A 19,844-nucleotide genomic window follows, 5' to 3' on the forward strand; every position below is an offset into this window, starting at 1 on the left:
ACATGTTCTGTGAACATAGAATAAATCAATTTGGCTAAAACAGAGGATTTTTGTAGAGTAGTAATGGGAAATTAATTGCCCCTCTAAGGAGTTAAAATTCTATCATATTGGTAGTTGGGGTTCTACTAAAGGTTTTTGAGCCAGAAAGAGTTGTGCCCTGATAAACTCATTTGAAAACTTTGGGTATGGAAGGGATTAAGGTATCTACAAGTTAGAATCCCAACCTGGAAGTTCATTTTTCTTTGAAAGATTTGCCCACATACATCAATCAACTACCTTGTTCCTGCCAGAGTTCAGAATTTTTTCTTGTTTGGATGATGCATATCCATCAATTCAGTTAACATTTTACTTTTATCTTTTTTTATATGGATATTTGTGGTTTATAACAAGCTGCAATATCTCTTGTCTAATAGTAGAAGTAATTACAGTAATAATTATAGGGCTTTGTTTTGCCAAATGACTTACTCACATTACCCCAGTAGAGAGATGCCATAATTTGCCTGTAACTCCAATGACTATCCCTATAACTTCTGTCCATAATCCTTTTTCCTGGCCACTATTCTACTGTAGGTCATCTTCTTTTTATGGACTTGGGATTCAAATCCTTAATAAATGCTTTTTCACTCATTCGTATTATTATCTTCATTTTATGGATGAGGACACAGAGACTAGAAAGGTTGCATGATTTGTCTATAGTCATATGACTAATATGGCCAGAGATAGAATTCGAACACAAGGTTTTATGATTCAAACACAAGTCTTACTGCTTGTTCCAACTTGTCTTAAGCTTTGTTTCCTTCCATTCTCAATTCTTTAATTTTTAAATTATGTATTAAGTTTACTTACTACAAGAGAAGATTGGGCATGTAAAAATATTTTGAATTATCTCTGAATTCATATTCATATTCTGAAGAATATGAATATATAAGTTAGGCTTATTACTTTATTGATAAAATCTAAGCTACATAATTTGAACTCCTTTGTGTGTCTCTTGTCAAAATCGTTTTTTTTTTTTACCTCAGGAAAAAAAAATGTAGGTGACCCCAATCCTGTAAGCTTTATTTATATTTAAGCTTTATTTCCTTCTACCTCTACTTCTATTGACCCTGTTAGCCCTTTTGTAGATAGCATCTCATTATTTCCTTTCCTTCAATGAAGTTCAGAATTAGTCAAAAGCCAGGAGACTAAAATTCAGAAAATGGTATGGCACATGATTGAAACAATTTAATTCTAAACTATTTTAAAAAGTAATTGACTGGTAAGTTGACAACAGACATTATATCAGTAATGGTTATAATATTTTTTTTTGAAGTTTAATCAAGGTAAACTAATTTAGCACACAGAGACCAAAATGACGCAGAAAGTGCCTTAGTCAGCAGATGTGCTATAGGCCTTAATTGCCAAGCTGGGAAATGGTTGCAAAAGGCAACACTAGTAAATTTGTTAAGTCTTACAGAGAAGAAAGGTGGACAGTATGAGCATAAAGCAGAGAGAAGCAGTGGAAACGAAGTCTAGTTTATTAATTTTTTATTTTCTCATGTACCTTTATTCTTTTTTAAATTTAATTTTGTTTTATTCTCTGTTCTCAAATTCTCTCCCTTCTCCCTCTCCCTTCCCCACCCACTCAGAAGGCAAAAAAAAAAAAACCTCATTACAAATATGTATAAACATACAAAACAAATTCCTACATCCTCTTCAGTATTTATTATTTTCTTTTTTGTCATATTAGCCAATCTGATAGGGGTGAGGTGGTACCTCAGAGTTGTTTTAATTTGCATTTCTCTACTCAATAGTGATTTAGAGCATTTTTTCGTATGACTATAGATAGTTTTCATTTTTTCATCTGAAAACCATCTGATCATATGCTTTAATGATTTGTCAGTTGGGGAATGACTTGTATTCTTATCAGTTTGACTCAGTTCTTTTTTATTTGAGAAATGAGCCCTTTATCAGAGACCCTGGCTATAAAACTTGTTTCTCAGCTTTCTGCTTTCTATTTAATCTTGGTCGTGTTGGTTTTGTTTGTGCAAAACCTTTTTAATTTAATATAATGAAAATTATCCATTTTGTATTTCGTAATGCTCTCTATATCTTGTTTTATTATAAATTCTTCCCTTCTCCATATATCTGACAGGTAAACTATTCCTTGCTCTGCTAATTTGCTTATGTTATCACCCTTCATCTTTAAATCATGTATCCATTTTGACCTTATCTTGGTATGTGGTGTAAGATGTTGGTCTATATTTAGTTTCTGCTGAACTGTTTTCCTGTTTCCCATACAGTTTTTGTCAGATAGTGAGTTCTTATCCCAGAAGCTGGGGTTTTTAGGTTTATCAAACACTAAATTACTAGGGTCATTTACTACTGTGTGTTTTGTACCTCGTCTATTTCACTTAGCCAGTACCAGATAGTTTTGGTGTTTGCTACTTCGTAATATAGTTTCAGATCTGTTATGGTTAGGCTATCATCCTTTGCATTTTTTTTTCACCAGTTCCCTTGATATTCTTGCCCTCTCATTCTTCCAGATGAATTTTGTTATTTTTTTAGCTCCATAGAATAATTCTTTGGTAGATTTATTGGTATGGCACTGAATAAGTAGATTAATTTAGGCAGAATTTTCGTTTTTATTATATTTATTTGGCTTACCCATGAGTAGTTGATACTTTTCCTGTTGTCTGGATCTGACTTTATTTGTGTAAAAAGTGTTTTGTAATGTATTCATATAGTTCCTGGGTTTATCTTAGCAGGTAGACTCCCAAGTATTTTGTAGTCTTCACTTATTTTAAATGGAATTTCTCTGTATTTTGCTGCTGGTCTCTGTTGGTAAAATAGAGAAATGCTGATGATGTATTTAGGTTTATTTTATATCCTGTGACTTTGCTGAAGTTGTTAATTATTTCACATAGTTTTTTAGTTGGTGTTCTAGGATCCTCTAAGTATCGTCATATCATCTACAAAGTGATAGTTTTTATTTCCTCATTGCTTATTCTAATTCCTTCTATTTCTTTTTCATCATTTATTGCTAAAGCTATTATTTCTAGTACAGTGTTGAGTAATAGTGGTGATAATGGGCATCCTTGTTTCTTCCCTGATATTTTTGGGAAGGCTTCTAACTTTTCCCCATTATAGCTAATGCTTGCTATTAGCTATAATAGCAAGGTTTTAGATAGATACTACTTATCATTCTAAGGAACGCTCCATTTATTCCTATGTTCTTTAGTGTTTTTAATAAGAATATGTACTGTATTTTTTCAAAAGCTTTTTCAGCATCTAAGATAATCGTTTGATTTCTGTTAGTTTTGTTATTGGCGTGGTCAGTTATGCTGATAGTTTTACCAATACTGAAGCAGCCCTACATTCCTTGTATAAATCCTGCCTGGTCATAAGTATTACCCTTTGATATATTGCTGTAATCTCCTTGCTAGTATTTTATTTAAAAATTTTACCTCAGTATTCATTAGGGAAATCAGTCTGTAGTTTTCTTTCTCTGTTTTGGCTCTTCCTGGTTTGGGTATCAGCACAATATTTGTGTCATAAAAAGAACTTGGTAGGATGCCTTTTTTCCTATTTTCCCTAATAGTTTATATGGTATTGAAATCAATTGTTCTTTAACTATTTATTAGAATTCATTTGTAAATCAAATCCATCTGGCCATGGGGATTTTTTTTTTTTAGAGAGTTTGTTGATGGCATGTTCAATTTCTTTTTCTAAAATGGAACTCCTTAAGTATTTTGTCTCCTTTTCTGTTAATCTGGGCAATTTATATTTTTGTAAATATTCATCCATTTCACTTACATTATCAGATTTATTAGCATGCAATTGGGAAAAGTAGCTCCTAATCATTGCTTTAATTTTCTCTTTTTTAGTAGTGAATTCACTCTTTTTATTTTTGATACTAGTAATTTGATTTTCCTTTTTTTTTTTTTTTATTAACCAGTGATCTATTTTATTGGGTTTCCCCTCATGCCCATAGGACCAGCTCTTAGTTTTATTTATTAACTCAGTGGTTTTCTTGAGGTTCAATTTTATTAATTTCCTCTTTGATTTTTGGGATTTGTATTTGGTATTTAATTAGTGATTTTTAATGTGTTCTTTTTCTAGCTTTTTAAATTGAATACCCAATTCATCAGTCTGCTCTTTTGCTATTTTGTTGACATAAACATTTAGAGATATAAATTTTTCCGTAAGTACTTCTTTAGCTATATCACATAAATTTTAATATGTTGTCTCATTGTTGTCATTCTCTTTGATGGAATTATTATTTCTAAAATATTTGACCCACTCATTCTTTAGAATTAGTATTTACTTAGTTTCCAGTTAATTTTTTTTCTTTTTTTTTATTATTTTTTTTTCTTTTAAATTTATTTATTTAACATATTTGGTTTTCAGCATTGATTTTCACAACAATTTGAATTACAAATTTTCTCCCCATTTCCACCCTCCCCCCCCACTCCAAGATGGCATATATTATGGTTGCCCTGTTCCCCAGTCAGCCCTCCCCTCTATCACCCCCTTCCCCTCTCATCCCCTTTTCCCTTCCTTTCTTGTAGGGCAAGATAAATTTCTACGCCCCATTGCCTGTGTACCTTATTTTTTAGTTGCATGCAAAAACTTTTTTTTTTTGAACATCTGTTTTTAAAACTTTGAGTTCCAAATTCTCTCCCCTCTTCCCACCCACCCTCCCCAAGAAGTCGAGCACTTCAACCTAGGCCACACATGTATCGTTATGTATAACCCTTCCACAATACTCATGTTGTGAAAGGCTAACTACATTTTGCTCCCTCCCAACCCATCCCGCTTTATTGAATTTTCTCCCTTGACCCTGTCCCCTTTCCAAAGTGTTTGTTTTGATTACCTCCACCCCCATCTGCCCTCCCCTCCATCATCACCCCCCTTTTATTTTTTTTTTATCTTCCTCCCTCGTCTTTCCTGTGGGGTAATACACCCAACTGAGTATGTATGGTATTCCCTTCTCAGGCCAAATCCGATGAGAGCAAGGTTCACTCATTCCCCCCTAACCTGCCCTCTCCCCTCCTCCCACAGAACTGCTTCCTCTTGCCACCTTTATGCGAGATAATCCACCCCATTCTATCTCTCCCTATCTCCCTCTCTCAGTATGTTGCTCTCTCATCCCTTAATTTCATTTTATTTCTTTTAGATATCTTCCCTTCATCTTCAACTCACCCTGTGTCTGCTCTCTCTCTTTTACATATACATATACATATACATATACATATACATATACATATATAAAAACACATATATATACATACATACACATACATACATATACACATAGATATATACATACATACACATTCACTTATATATATACATAAACATATATATATATATATATATGCATATTCCCTTCAACTACCCTAATACTGAGGTCTCATGAATCAAACACATCATCACATCATCTTTCCATGTAGGAATGTAAACAAAACAGTTCAACTTTAGTAAGTCCCTTGCAATTTCTGTTTCTTGATTACCTTTTCATGCTTCTCTTGATTCTTGTGTTTGAAAGTCAAATTTTCTATTCAGTTCTGGTCTTTTCACTGAGAAAGCTTGAAAGTCCTCTATTTTATTGAAAGTCCATATTTTGCCTTGGAACATGATACTCAGTTTTGCTGGGTAGGTGATTCTAGGTTTTAATCCTAGCTCCATTGACCTCCGGAATATCGCATTCCAAGCCCTTCGATCTCTTAATGTAGAAGCTGCCAGATCTTGGGTTATTCTGATTGGGTTTCCACAATACTCAAATTGTTTCTTTCTGGCTGTTTGCAGTATTTTCTCCTTGATCTGGGAGCTCTGGAATTTGGCGACAGTATTCCTAGGAGATTTCTTTTTGGCATCTATTTGAGGAGGCGATCGATGGATTCTTTCAATTTCTATTTTGCCCTGTGGCTCTAGAATATCAGGGCAGTTCTCCTTGATAATTTCTTGAAAGATGGTATCTAGGCTCTTTTTTTGATCATGGCTTTCAGGTAGTCCAGTAATTTTTAAATTATCTCTCCTGGATCTGTTTTCCAGGTCAGTGGTTTTTCCAAGGAGATATTTCACATTGTCTTCCATTTTTTCATTCCTTTGGTTCTCTTTTATAATATCTTGATTTCTCATAAAGTCACTAGGATCCACTTGCTCCAATCTAATTTTTAAAGTAGTATTTTCTTCAGTGGTCTTTTGGACCTCCTTTTCCATTTGGCTAATTCTGCCTTTCAAGGCATTCTTCTCCTCATTGGCTTTTTGGAGCTCTTTTGCCATTTGAGTTAGTCTGTTTTTTAAGGTGTTGTTTTCTTCAGTGTATTTTTCAGTATTTTTTTGGGTCTCCTTTAGCAAGTCATTGATTTGTTTTTCATGGTTTTCTCGCATCCTTCTCATTTCTCTTCCCAATTTTTCCTCTACTTCTCTAACTTCCTTTTCCAGCTCCTTTTTGAGTTCTTCTATGGCCTGGGGCCAGTTCATGTTTTTCTTGGAGGCTTTTGTTGTAGGCTCTATGACTTTGTTGTCTTCTTTAGGCTGTATGTTTTGGTCTTCTTTGTCACCAAAGAAAGAATCCAAAGTCTGAGACTGAATCTGGGTGTGCTTTCGCTGCCTGGCCATATTCCCAACCAACTAACTTGACCTTTGAGTTTTTCAGTGGGGTATGACTGCTTGTAGACTAACGAGTTCTATGTTCTACGTTTGGGGGGGGAGGTGCCGGCTCTGCCACACCAGCACTGCTCCTTCCCTAACCCCCAACCCGAACTGGGCTTAGATCTTCGGCAGGCTGTGCACTCCTGCTCTGATCCGCCACTTAATTCCTCCCACCAGGTGGGCCTGGAGCCGGAAGTAACAACAGCTGTAGCTGCCCCACCTCCGCTGCCCCCGGGGCTGGAAGCCGAACCGCGAACTCCTTCCACTCCCACAGCTTTTCCCACTAACCTTCTCCACAGTCTTTGGTGTTTGTGGGTTGAGGGGTCTGGTAACTGCCGCAGCTCACATATTCAGGGCGCTGGGGGCCCCATCCGCCCGACTCCAAGTTTGGTTGTTCCACGCCGCTCAGGCTGGACTCTGCTCCACTCCATTCCCAGCTCCCAGCTCCCAACTCTCAGCTCCGTATGGGATAGACCTCACCCAGAGACCATCCAGGCTGTCCTGGGCTGGAGCCCTGCTTCCCTCTGCTGTTCTGTGGGTTCTGCCGTTCTAGAATTGGTTCAGAGCCATTTTTTATAGGTTTTTGGAGGGACTCGGTATGGAGCTCACTCTAGTCCCTGCTTACCCGCAGCCATCTTGGCTCCGCCCCCTCTTCCAGTTAATTTTTAATCTGTCTTTTCACTTCCCTTTATGGAATGTAATTTTTATTGTCTCAGAATCTGAAAAGGATGCATTTAATATTTCCTGTCTTTCTGCATTTATGAGGTCTTTAATGCCTTAGTACATGGTCAGTTTTTGTGTAGGTGCCAGATACTGCTGAGAAAAAGGTATATTCCTTTTTATCCCCATTCAGTTTTCTTCAGAGATCTATCATATCTAACTTTCCTCAATTCTATACACTTAATTTTTTTCTTGTTTATTTTGTTGTTAGATTTATCTAGTTCTGAAAGGGGAAGTTGTGCTGTCTGTTTGCTCTTGTAACTCATTTAACTATTTTTGGAAATTTTGATCCTATACATTTAGTGTATATGTTTTTAGCATTGATATTACTTTACCTTCTCTCTTTTAATTAGATGTATTTTGCTTTTTCTTTGAGATCATTCCACACACACATGCATGCATGCACACACATATACGTACACATAATATCTAAAGGAAAAGCCACTAATAAAGCTGTGGAAGAAATCAAAGATCTTATTAATACCTAAAAAGGTAAAAAAGAAAAATAATTTCCACCCTACACACCTACTCTCAAGTAGAGTCTCTATGAGAGTTACCTATACAAGAATCAAGGGCATCCTTTATGAGGATATTTTTAAGGAAAAATATTCAACAGTGAACTAAATATTTACCATTTCACTGGTGACTCAAAGATAGAGAATAATTGACCCCATTGTGCTTATTATTTGTTAATTACAAAAAAGCATTCAGTTGGGTAGAGCAAAATGCCACCTTATATGGCCTCTTTTACAATATTGAGATGATGGTCACATGGTGAGGGTGAGAGATGACAAGTGACAGCTGGGTTTCACAGGTACCCTCACAATGTGAGGAAAGCCTCCAGTATTTTGGGTGGCTTCTCTGTGGTAAGTTTATGGGAACATAGACAAGAATTGCACAGAATGGGCAGGTATGGATGAATGGCATTCTTAATTGTAGGAGAGAATTTCTAAATAGATGAAATCCCAGTTATATTTGAGTATTAATGAGATCCAAAGGAAAGTGGCCAGGATGAGAACTCAGGTGGGAACTGGAGAGTATGCTGTGTATTGCTGTATGCTGTATTCTACATACAATTGAAGAAACTCTGTGTTTAACTTAGAGGAGCAAAGATTTAGGGCATAGTAGCTGTCGAATGTTTAAAGGGTTGCTATGTAGAGCAGGAATTAGACTTGCTTTCCTTTTCTTCAGAAGACAAGAGTCATAGCTGTGGGTGGAAGTTACAGAAAAGCAGAATTTGTATGGTCTAGTAGAAAAGGTGCTGGACTTCAGGTCAGTCTTCCAGTTTGTTAAGCTGTTCCTTCTTCTCCAGTCTTACTATTACTACATTAGCTTCCACATTGCTCTACAAGCTCCTGACAGGCTAGACTTTTGTTCCCCAGACAGGTCATGTGTTTGCCACTATACCTTTATTCCTAATTTCTTTACACTTGAAATAACCTTTCTTAATCATTCCTTCTGCTTTCCTCCATGCTTCTGCCCTTTCCTGCATTGTCCTTTAAGGCCCAATTCAAAATATCATCATCTCCTCCATGGCGCTTTTACTGATCCCTCTTAACTGAAAATAATCTTCTTTGTTGTTCTAGCATATTGTTTGTACCCCTCATAACATTTATCACCACTACTCAGGGTGGTTAGAACAGTAACTGGTTCTTTTAGTCCTTTCTTCTTAGTCATCCTAAGAATAATCTTAGGAGTAAAAAAGACAAAACAAAAATGGCTAATAGTGAGTTGATACCCAAGATGAATAGGGAGATAGAAAAAGAAAATCTGACTTTCCTTGATGAGTTTCAGGTCATCTACCTCACATGCATCCTTGGATACTGAAAGACCAGGCAAGTGTGTTTTATTGAAAGTCTCTCATTTATCTTTGAATGATTGTTGAGAATAGAAGACATACCACAGGACTAAAGGCAGAGAAATGTCTCACTTCCTAAAAAAGAAAGGAATCTGCCGACAACAGGCCAGCATGTTTGCCTCTGGTTTCTTGTGAACATTCAAGAATGTACTGTAAGGATGGTTGGTGAATATCTGGAAAAGGAAGCAATGATTTAAAAAAAAAAAAAAGAACATATCTTCTTCAAGAATATTATGCCGAACTAATCCTCTTCCTTTTCTTCCTTTCCTTTCTCTCTTTTGAAAGAGGCAAGTACATAAATAAGCATAAATAAAAAGTGATTTTGAGGGGATGTTCTAGTAGCTAGGAAAATCAGGAAAATTCTTCTTTCGGAAGTGAGCTTGAAGATTCTAGAGATTCTAAGAAGTGAAGGTGTCGAGGGAGGGGCATGAGAAGGCATGGAAAATAAGTCTGTATAAAGCCCAGAAATTGTGTTACATGTTGGAGCCAGATGGTGAAGGGTTTTGACAGGTAAACAGAAGCTTATGTTTGATCCTAGGGGCAATAGGGAGCCATTGGAGTTTTGAGTAGTGAAGTGAAATTACACTTCAAGAAAATCACTTTGATAGATATATACATGATGAATTGGAGAAGGTTTAAGGCTTAGATGAATTGGAGAAGCTTAAGGTAAGGAGATAAGTTATTAGATTGTTGCAATAGTCCAGGCAAAAGATGATAAGGACTTAAGCTAGGGTAATAGTTGTATGAGTAAAGAGAAGGGGACAGAATATTGTGAAGTTAGAAATAGCAAGATTTGGCATCTGATTGGGTATGTAGGGTGAAGGGGGAGTCAGGACTCAGGACTAATGTTGAAGTTGCAAACCTAGGTGCCTAGGAAAATGGTGGTACCCTTGATAGCAATAGGGATGATCAGAAGGGAGAAGGGGAGGTGAAGGTGAGGTGAGTTCAGTTTGGGATGTGATATGAGATGCCATCCAATTTGAAATATCTAGTATGCAGTTGGATATACAGGTATATGAATGGAGGTCAGGATATAATATAAATATATAATATAAATATATTGAGATTTACATATTTGGAGATAATATCCATGTCAATTATATTATTAATCCATTGCAATAATAGGACAGAAGCAGAAAACTTAAATATTCTCCTGTGCCACTTCTATAAATAAATTAACAATTTGGTTTTCAGTATTGCCAGAGATATTATTCTAGATATTAAATCATGCCAAAACTGCATATGCTAGAGCAGAATTTCCTTCTAAGAAATGGATCTTACTTGTGCAATTTAATTTCTGCGGATTTGACTGATTTCTAGGAATTCTACCTAGCAAGGTAGTTAGACTACTTTGAATATTGAAAGTTAGTCAGTTTTGAAGACTGCCTTTCATGGAGATAACTCCACATATAGAGTTCCATTTCAGACATGCCAAATTACAGGTACCAGTGAGCCTTCTTTAGATGAGATATCCACTACCTCCTGGATATCTCATCTAAAGATGGCTCGTTGGCACCTGAAACTTGGCATGTCTGAAATGGACCTCTATATTTTTCTTTAAACATGACCATCCTCCATTTTTTTCCCTGTTTCTTTTAGGATACTCCCCTTCTACTGTTTACATAGGTTCTAACCCACAAAGTCCTCTTTGACTCTTTTTTTCCTCTTTCATCTAACACACCCCATATCTAATCACCAACTAAGTATTAATGATGCTTCCTTTAAAGGTTTTCCTTCTCTCCATTAACAGGGCCACTACCCTGGTTCAGGGCTCCTTGTCTTGAACTATAAAATAACCTCCTAAGAAGTCTTATTGCTTCCATTCTCCTCTCCAATATATTCTCCCCAAGTCTGCTGAATTATTATTACTAAAATAGGTCTGACCATGTCACTGCCCTTCTTAGAAATCTCCAATGGTGCCCTTTTGCTTCTGGTATAACATTCTTAAGCCTAGAACTTTCAATTCTTTGGAAATCAGGCTCCCACCTACCTTTTTAGACATAATTAATGTTACTCTCCTTGTGCACTTTACGTTGCAGCCAAACTGGCTTACTAGCTTTGGCCCGAATTAACATTCCATCTACTATCTTTGTGACTTTGTACAGGCTGTTCCCTATACCTGGAGTGAACTGCCTCCTTTCCTTTACCTTTTAAAATCCCTTACTTCCTTCAGAGCTCAGTTCAGGTGCCACCTACTGAAACTCTTCTTTCCCCACCCCACCCCCCACCCCTCGTTGTTCCTGGAATTACCTTGTACTATGTTTACTCATTTATGTATATGTTATGTCACCCAATAGAAAGCAAGCTTCTTGAAGACAGCAACTACTTATTTTTTCTTTGTCTCCCCAGACCTAATGTTGTGCCTTGCCTATAGTATGTACTTAATAGATTTTTGTTAGAATTAAACCAGATTTGGGGGAGGAGAGCTGTTAGTTCTAGAAACCTACTTTCATCAGGAATGGGTTCAAGAGGGTGTTTCAACAATCTGGCTAGCAGCTGTTGTGGGGGTGAAAGACCAACACAAGCCCAACAACAAGAATGCTACCAGCACGTTGCAAAAGCACAGGTTCTTTTGATCTGCTTTAGTAAGGAAAGCAATGTTAAGGGGTTGACAAGTTTATTTTAATTCAGCATACAAATATCATTCACTTAGTTCAGGAGAAAAAACCAGCACCCTGAACTTCAGAGCAAAATACAACCAAAGTACAAACATCGACAGACAGACTTTGTCTGATTCGAATCCCAATACGTAGTTACCAGAATTTAACAAAGTCCCAACATCCAGGTTTACAAGCTGGAGGGATCTTAGCTACAGCTACCCGGAGTCTCCGCATCCGCACCACTGAGAGTGAGAGCCCTGCGTAAATGGCTCTGTCCTCTCTTCTTATAGCGTTTCAGACATCATCAAAATCATCTGAATGACCAGAACTTAGGGTCCTATGATTGGCTCTTGAGGAGCACCTCCCCTTAGTATCCTGGGAGCTTCACACCCACATAGGCTTAGCACCTAATAGGGGTTTGGGCCTGAGGCTTAGCACCTAGTATGACTCAATGAAATACACTGAATTACTCAAAGGAAACAAAAGTCAAACTCTTCCAGGGCACTTGGTTGAACTGAGTGCTAAGAGGCCATTTTGCTTACCAACACAGAATATACATATATACATATATACATATATATACATATATATATATATGTATATATATGTATATATAAGTATAAAAGTCTTTTAAATTCAAAAAGAAAGAAAATACCAAAAAGATAGGGAAGGGGGAGAGAATAAGGGAGTGATCTCTAGAGGGGAGGGTGAGGGAATAGGTTATGGGGGATATAGAAGGGTGTTTAGATTTATGGGAATGGGAAGATGGGAAGATAAAGGAGACATCCTTGGAGGGGAGTAGATTAAGTAATAGGAGGGTAAGATAGCCAGTAGAAGTAAAATAGAAGAGTTAGGAAGGATAGGAAATAAGTGATATGTACAGCAAAACTGAGTATCATGCTCCAAGGCAAAATATTGACTTTCAATAAAATAGAAGACTTTAAAGCTTTCTCAGTGAAAAGACCAGAGCTAAATAGAAAATTTGACTTTCAAACACAAGAATCAAGAGAAGCATGAAAAGGTAAACAAAAAAGAGAAATCCTAAGGGACTTACTAAAGTTGAACTGTTTTGTTTACATTCCTACATGGAAAGATGATGTGTATGATTCATGAGACCTCATTATCAGAGTAGCTGAAAGGAATGTGCATATATATATATGTGTGTATATGTATATATATACATATGTGTGTATGTATGTATATATGTAGGTGTGTGTGTATATATATATATGTGTGTGTGTATATATATATGTTTATATGTGTGTGTATATATATCTATATATAGACAGAGGGCACAGGGTGAGTTGAATATGAAGGGATGATATCTAAAAAAAAAAAATCAAATTAAGGGATAAGAGAGGAATATATTGAGAGAGGGAGAAAGGGAGAGATGGAATGGAGTAAATTATCTCACATAAAAGTGGCAAGAAAAAGCGGTTCTATAGGAAGGGAAGAGGAGGCAGGTGAGGGGGAATGGGTAAATCTCTCTCTCATCAGATTTGACCTGAGGAGGGAATAACATACACACTCAATTGGGTATCTTACCCCACAGGAAAGAAGGAGGAAGAAGATTAAAAAGGGGGAGGATGATAGAAGGGAGGGCAGACAGGGGAGGAGGTAATCAAAAACAAATACTTTCGAAAAAGGACAGGGTCAAGGGAGAAAATTCAATAAAAGGGGATAGGTTAGGAAGGAGCAAAACATAGTCTTTCACAACATGAGTATTGTGGAAGTGTTTTACATAATGATGTGCATGTGGCCAATGTTCAATTGCTTGCCTTCGGGGAGGGGGGGAGAAGAGGGGAGAGAATTTGGAACTCAAAGTTTTAAAAACAGATGTTCAAAAACAAACAAAAAAAAAGTTTTTGCATGCAACTAGGAAATAAGATACACAGGCAATGGGGCATAGAAATTTATCTTGCCCTACAAGAGAAGAAGGGAAAGGGGGATGGGAGGGGAGTGGGGTGACAGAAAGGAGGGCTGACTGGGGAACAGGGCAATCAGAATATATGCCATCTTGTAGAGGGCGGGAGGGTAGAAATGGGGAGAAAATTTGTAATTCAAACTCTTATGAAAATCAGTGCTGAAAACTAAATAAACTAAAAAGAAAAACTTCCAAGTGTAGCCCTAATAGGATTAAAATATAAATGGTGAATGTTTACAAAAAATAAATAAAAGCACAATATGACCAAAAAAAACCAAAGATCAGAAGTAGAATTTGTTAGGGAAAATATATATATATATTTACGCATGTGTATATGTGTATGTATATATATATATAAATATATCCGAGCTTAATTGTCACATTGGGGATAAGGAGAAGAGAGGAAAAAGAACAAAGTAAAAAGTACACAGCAGAGAAAAGAAACTTACAAGGAAGCCAAGAAAAGGTGGACAGCTCTCAACACAACATGTTGTATTTATTATATAGGCTTTCTTGAAATGGAAATTTATTGCTGAATCCTCTTACGTTCTGCTTTGCACATGACATGCTTTTTTTTCTTTTCTTATTTTCTATTTAAGTTTATAATGTTTCATTTTCTTACTGTGTATTTAAGTTTTAGTAATAAAAAAATTTAAAAATTAAGTCATTTAATTTTTGTTAATAACAGAGTATTGATTAGGCCATTATATTTTAAAAGGTTAATCTGGATTTTGATTTCTACAATATATGAAATTTTAGCTAAAGGATTTCTAATTTTTTTAAAGTACCATTTATACAACAGATTTAAAAAAGTGGACAGTCAAATGGGAGAACAATAATTCATTTTCACTAAGCATATGAAAATCTGATTTTGGGGATGTGTGAGACTGAATATGGACAAGTAAAATCTTAGAACACTTGCTTTACCTGTCTTTGGAAATGCCATCTCAGGGAGAGGTTGGCAAATGGTGTGGCATATTTTCCTGAACAGTCCTCTTGTCTCTCAACCTGGCACTATATCGCTGATCCTTCTTCCTACCCAGCTACTAATGCTTTTCTTCCCTCAGCTTTTCTAGAGTTCTTTGTCCTGTTTTTCCTTATCCCTCTATGCTTTTTATGTGTGCATGTGTAAATAAATAAAATCTATGTTCATTTCATATACCCCCTTAAGAATATAAGCACTTTGAAGGGAAAGACTTACATTTTTTATTTTCTATCCTCAGCATCTAATATGTTTGCATATATAGTAGGGACTTCATAAATATTTGATGAACCTAAATGAATTCTTTAAAATGCATTGGTAGATAGTATATAGTCAGTTTCAGTCATATGTTGTCCCCACATAATTCTGTCTCTTTTGGTCGGAGACCTATGTTTTAGCCACTCCTTTACTTAGCTATTCTTCCTGCCACTCTGTGTGACCATAGGCAGGTCACTTGACCTGGGGGGTGGGGTGGTCCCATTTGCCTAATTTATGCCTCAGGCTAAATCCAGGGCCCATTATGCTGTCCATATGGGTTGCTCCATCCCTAAAAGGGGAATGATAATAATACCTAACCTTCTTAAAGGAGGCCCGGCCATATGGTCTTTTGAGTTCTAAATTCTTGTTCTAAATTCTTGTTCTAAATTAGATTCTCTGTGTTACAGTTTTCTAAATCATGTGCAAAAAAAAAAAAAAAACCCACAAAAAGAGCTCTTCCCAAGTCCTTTGTCAGAATTTTAAGAGCTTGAATTCTTGACCAAATTAAAAAAACAAAAAAGAAACCTTGAGATGGTCTCCTTAATTAGAAGTAACAGTTGGCATCTTCTGCCATTTTAGTCAAGTCCCTGATCTTTCATACTGCCTAATGACGTTTTCCTTCTTTTGGTCATTGTTCTAGAAAGGGGAAGAAGAGAAAGAAGCTAGAAAGCTCCCATAGTTGTTCTACTGAATCCAGTCTCTCAAATGCATCATTAGGAGGGGTTAGGAGCAAGAACATAGATGCAGCCTTAAAAATGTCTAATCTTCCATTTGCAACATCATCCCTTCTAGGATTTTGACCTATTCCATAGTAGCTAGGCTTTTGTGCCTAGACCTGTTCTCATGAAGCCTAATACCTAATACCTTCCTTAGTGCCATGCATACAATGTGAAATGAAGAAATATTTGTTGAATTGGGAAGGTAACATGTCATGCCTATCTTAAGCATTGCTGTTAGAAATTTGTTCTAGAGATTCATGATAGAATTATAAATCTAGAGACTGTGTGTTCTACCAGAATACTAGACTGTATATTCTAGTAGAGCAGAATTAGGCACTCAGATTTTTAAGAATTAATGAATGGGTTTTTGGGTTGTTTTTTTCCCTGTGTTCCATTAGAATTTTTCTGGAAAAAGAAGAAAAGTGCAACCACCACAAGTAAGTTGTTATCCTAATTTCATTCTAACTTCTAACATTTAGGTTTTGCTTTACACTGTGTACATAATTAAACCTTCTACTTTAATGGTCTGGTATTAGTAGAGTGGGATCTCATCAATTCGAATTAACCTAAGAGAAAAGCCAAGTAGTGAAATCTGAAGTAAAGTGCTTTTTTTTTTATATAGAAAGTTTTTAACATTTCAGATAGCTTAGATTTATTTGTAACAAAGTAATAGAAATTACTTAACTTGCTTTCATGAATCTTAAGTATTTCTAATTATATCAGTCTTAGCATAGTTTTAAGCCTTTAGCACTAAGTGCAATTTTAAACTTTAGTACCTTAAAATTTCACTAAGACTTGAAAAGTTTGTTGATATTTGTTGATATAAGTTTAAACCAGGCAGCTAGGTGCAAAGTGGGTAAAGCACTGGGCCTGGAGTCAGGAAGAAGCAAATTGACTTCTTGCCTTAACACTTCCTAGCTGTCTGACCCTGAGCAAGTCACTTAACCTGTCTGCCTCAGTTTCTTTATCTGTTAAAATGAGGCCTACCTCGCAGAATTGTTGTGAAAATCAAATGAGGTAAAATTTGTAATGCATCTTTTCATTGTTATTATTTAAACTGAATTTTTTGTTCTTTGTTTTCCCATCACTTGCACATGCTTTTTTTACTTTGCATTTTTTGTTTTTATTTATTATTTTTTAAACATTGTTTTCCAGTGGTGGTAGTACAGTGTAATATGATGGAAATTCAAAAAATAACTGACAAGATTATTTATTTCGCTAAGATAGCCTATAAAGGAACACTGCAGAATAACTAGGTTTTGATAAAGTTAATTATCTTCTTGATTACAAAAATTTTTAAATAGCTACTAGAATTTGACTCTTTAAGGTCACATAAAGAAAAGAATTAATGATTTTTAACATTTCATATTTGTTTTTCTTATTTATTTGTTAAATAAAATCAGTTTCACATGGAGGGGGGGCGGAACTGGCTATTTTAAATATATTTAGAACTCTATTTAGACATTTAAAGTCCTGCCTCGTTTTTTATCTATGAAATGTGAGTAATAATATTTGCACTGAGAAAAGACTGGTTTAGTAGATTGAGAACCACCCTTGGAGTCAGACAATTCCAAGTCCTTTCTCTCATGTATAATGGCTGTGTGACAGTGGGTTAGTCACTTAACCTTTCAGGGTCCTGAGCAACTCTGAAAATTTTTAGTTGCCAGTCTTCTTTTGGTGAATGACCATTCCCTACTGATAGCAATGAAAGTACAGATCTGGACCAGAAAAACCTAAAATACTTCCACTACCTAGAGGTAATGTACAGAAAACATTTTGTAAAGCTTAAAGCACTGTAGAAATGTGATTTGTTATTGTTCAGTAATTTATGTCCTTGTTGTTTGCAGCAGAACTACTCATTGGCTGAACTTGATGAGAAAATTAGTGCCCTTAAGCAAGCTCTGCTAAGGAAATCAAATGAAACAGAATCCATGGTCACTAATCAACTTCCATAATGAAGTCTCTTCATTGTTGTTATTTTTGTTACACATGTAACTTAAGGAAATGTCTAATTATTGTATATTTCTTTAGACAGACTTTGCCCCCAAAGTATGTTCTTTAAATTTTGCCAGAAGTGTGTGTCCAGTCCTATAAATAAGTAAAACCTACTAGTCTCTTTAAAAACATTTTGTGAATGCTTTAAAAATAGAAGTCTCTGAATTTATTCCCTTCTGTTGTAAAGGAGGTGTTTTTAGTATTGTTTTTTTTTCCAGAAGGTTAACAAAAAGTAACTTACAAATTTGTATTTTTATCTGTAATTATTTGTGGTCCAAGGATAAACCTCATTTTAAATAGTGTGTTACTTTAAAAGATTTTATATTTGTAATGTTGGTGTTTATTGTTTTTTTTTAAAATAGTAAGTGTCCTGTTTTTAGAATGTCTTTTAAAATATGTTTATGTAAATAAATATAATTGAGATTTTGATGTAGCTTGATTTTGTAGAAATTAATCTTTCTGAGCAACAGTTATGGTATTATAAACACATATACCACCTTTTCCTAAAGATTATCACATTCTAATAAATATAATCTAACTTTGTTTTGTAGTCCAGTGGCTCATCTCTCTTTGTATTGGTGAAACAGTAACATTAAGAGATGCAGCTGAGTTTACATAAAAAAAACTGTAAATAGAATTAATGCAAATCAAATCATAGGTCCTAGGCCAGCATGTACACTATCTATTAGATTTTATTAAGTTGAGTTTTTTCCATTCTGTGTGGAAAAGACATTGATGTAGCTTTTACTTACAATAATTTTAAATACTTGAAAATTTGAGGCATGCAAAAACCTAATAATCAGAATCACAGAGTCTTGACATTAAAGGGATTTTAATCCACACCATTCCTAAACAATATTTTACTCTCTAATATACCAAACATAAGCTTTTGTTTGAAGATCTTCCATCTAAATAGCCTTCAAAAATAAAATTTTACATATGCTAATACAGTTTTAGCAGATTTTTAAAACAAAATATTCCAGAGTCAAAATACATGTCTTATTAACTGTCTCCCTCCCCCGCCTTTTGGATGAGAGGCCATTGTAGGCCTAATCATGGACCTGTCTGTTACCTAAGGACCAGTCTAGGGAAATTCTGGGTAAGTCATAAGAGAGACATTTAGTTGAACTGAAGATGCTGGGAAAATGAAGTAGAAAGGAATGAGTGAAACTATAAATATACCATAGGCTTTTTTTAAGATCGAATTTTTTATTCTTTAAATTAATTTTACATTTTATTTTTCCCCAATTACATGTAAAAACATTTTTAACGTTCTTTTCAAATACTTAGTTCTAAATTCTCTTTTTCTTCCACGTGCACACACATACATACCCCGAGTTGAGAAGGAAAGCAATTTGACATAGGTTATATATATGCAGTCATGCAAAACATAGTTCCATGTAAGAAAACACAGACCAAAAAAGCCAAGAAAAATAAAGTAAAAATAAAGTATGCTTTTATTTATATTCAGACTCTATCAGGTCTTTCTCTAGATATGAAGACGGATAGCATTTTTCATCATGAGTCCTTCAGAATTGTCTTGGATCATTGTATTGCTGAAAATAGCTCAGTTATTCACAATTAATCATCATATAAATATTACTGTCACTGTATACAATGTTCTCCTGGTTCTGCTCATTTCACTTTGCATTAGTTCATGTAAGTCCAGGTTTTTCTGAGAGCATCTTGCTCATCATTTCTTAAAGAACAATAATATTCCATCACAATCATATGCAACAGTTTGTTCAGCTATTCCCTAATTGATGCACATTCACTTAATTTTCAATTCTTTGCTACCACTAAAAGAGCTGCTATAGAATTTTTGTACATATAAGTGCTTTTTATTTTTTTTTATCTCTTTGGGATACAGACTTAACAGTACTGTAGCTTTTTAATTCCAAAATGTGTTTCTCTTGAAAAATAGGTTAAGTTAGCCAAAAGAAGAAGGCTTAAACTACATAAACCAGGAAATCTACCTCCAAAATAACCCATTGTTATAGTTACCGTGTGCTCCAAAACTTCTTATTTGTCCCAACTTTTGTATCATTTTTAAAATGTGTTTTATATTTTTGTTATTCTGAACTTGACAAGAGATAGGGACTAGATCTGTGATAGCACTGTATGCTGGCACCTTCTCTGTAATATATTA

At 35.4% G+C, this 19,844-nt stretch overlaps 1 protein-coding gene across 2 annotated transcripts in view; it reads left to right on the top strand.

The window, feature by feature from the left end:
• LOC118840893 (MAP3K12 binding inhibitory protein 1) overlaps positions 1–18,450 on the top strand; it is a 33,607-nt gene extending 15,157 nt beyond the window's left edge. The window contains exons 8-9 of one of the 2 annotated variants that reach the window (XM_036748260.1): positions 16,099–16,137; positions 17,548–18,450. In XM_036748260.1, coding sequence (XP_036604155.1) covers positions 16,099–16,137; positions 17,548–17,655 — 147 coding nt within the window. In that variant the 3' untranslated portion in view covers positions 17,656–18,450. The remainder of the gene's footprint in view (positions 1–16,098; positions 16,138–17,547) is intronic. The other variant, XM_036748261.1, reaches the window with a different exon arrangement.
• The last annotated feature ends 1,394 nt before the right edge of the window (positions 18,451–19,844 follow it).

The sequence above is a fragment of the Trichosurus vulpecula genome, chromosome 3 (assembly GCF_011100635.1).
Source record: "Trichosurus vulpecula isolate mTriVul1 chromosome 3, mTriVul1.pri, whole genome shotgun sequence".
Lineage (NCBI taxonomy): Eukaryota > Metazoa > Chordata > Mammalia > Diprotodontia > Phalangeridae > Trichosurus > Trichosurus vulpecula.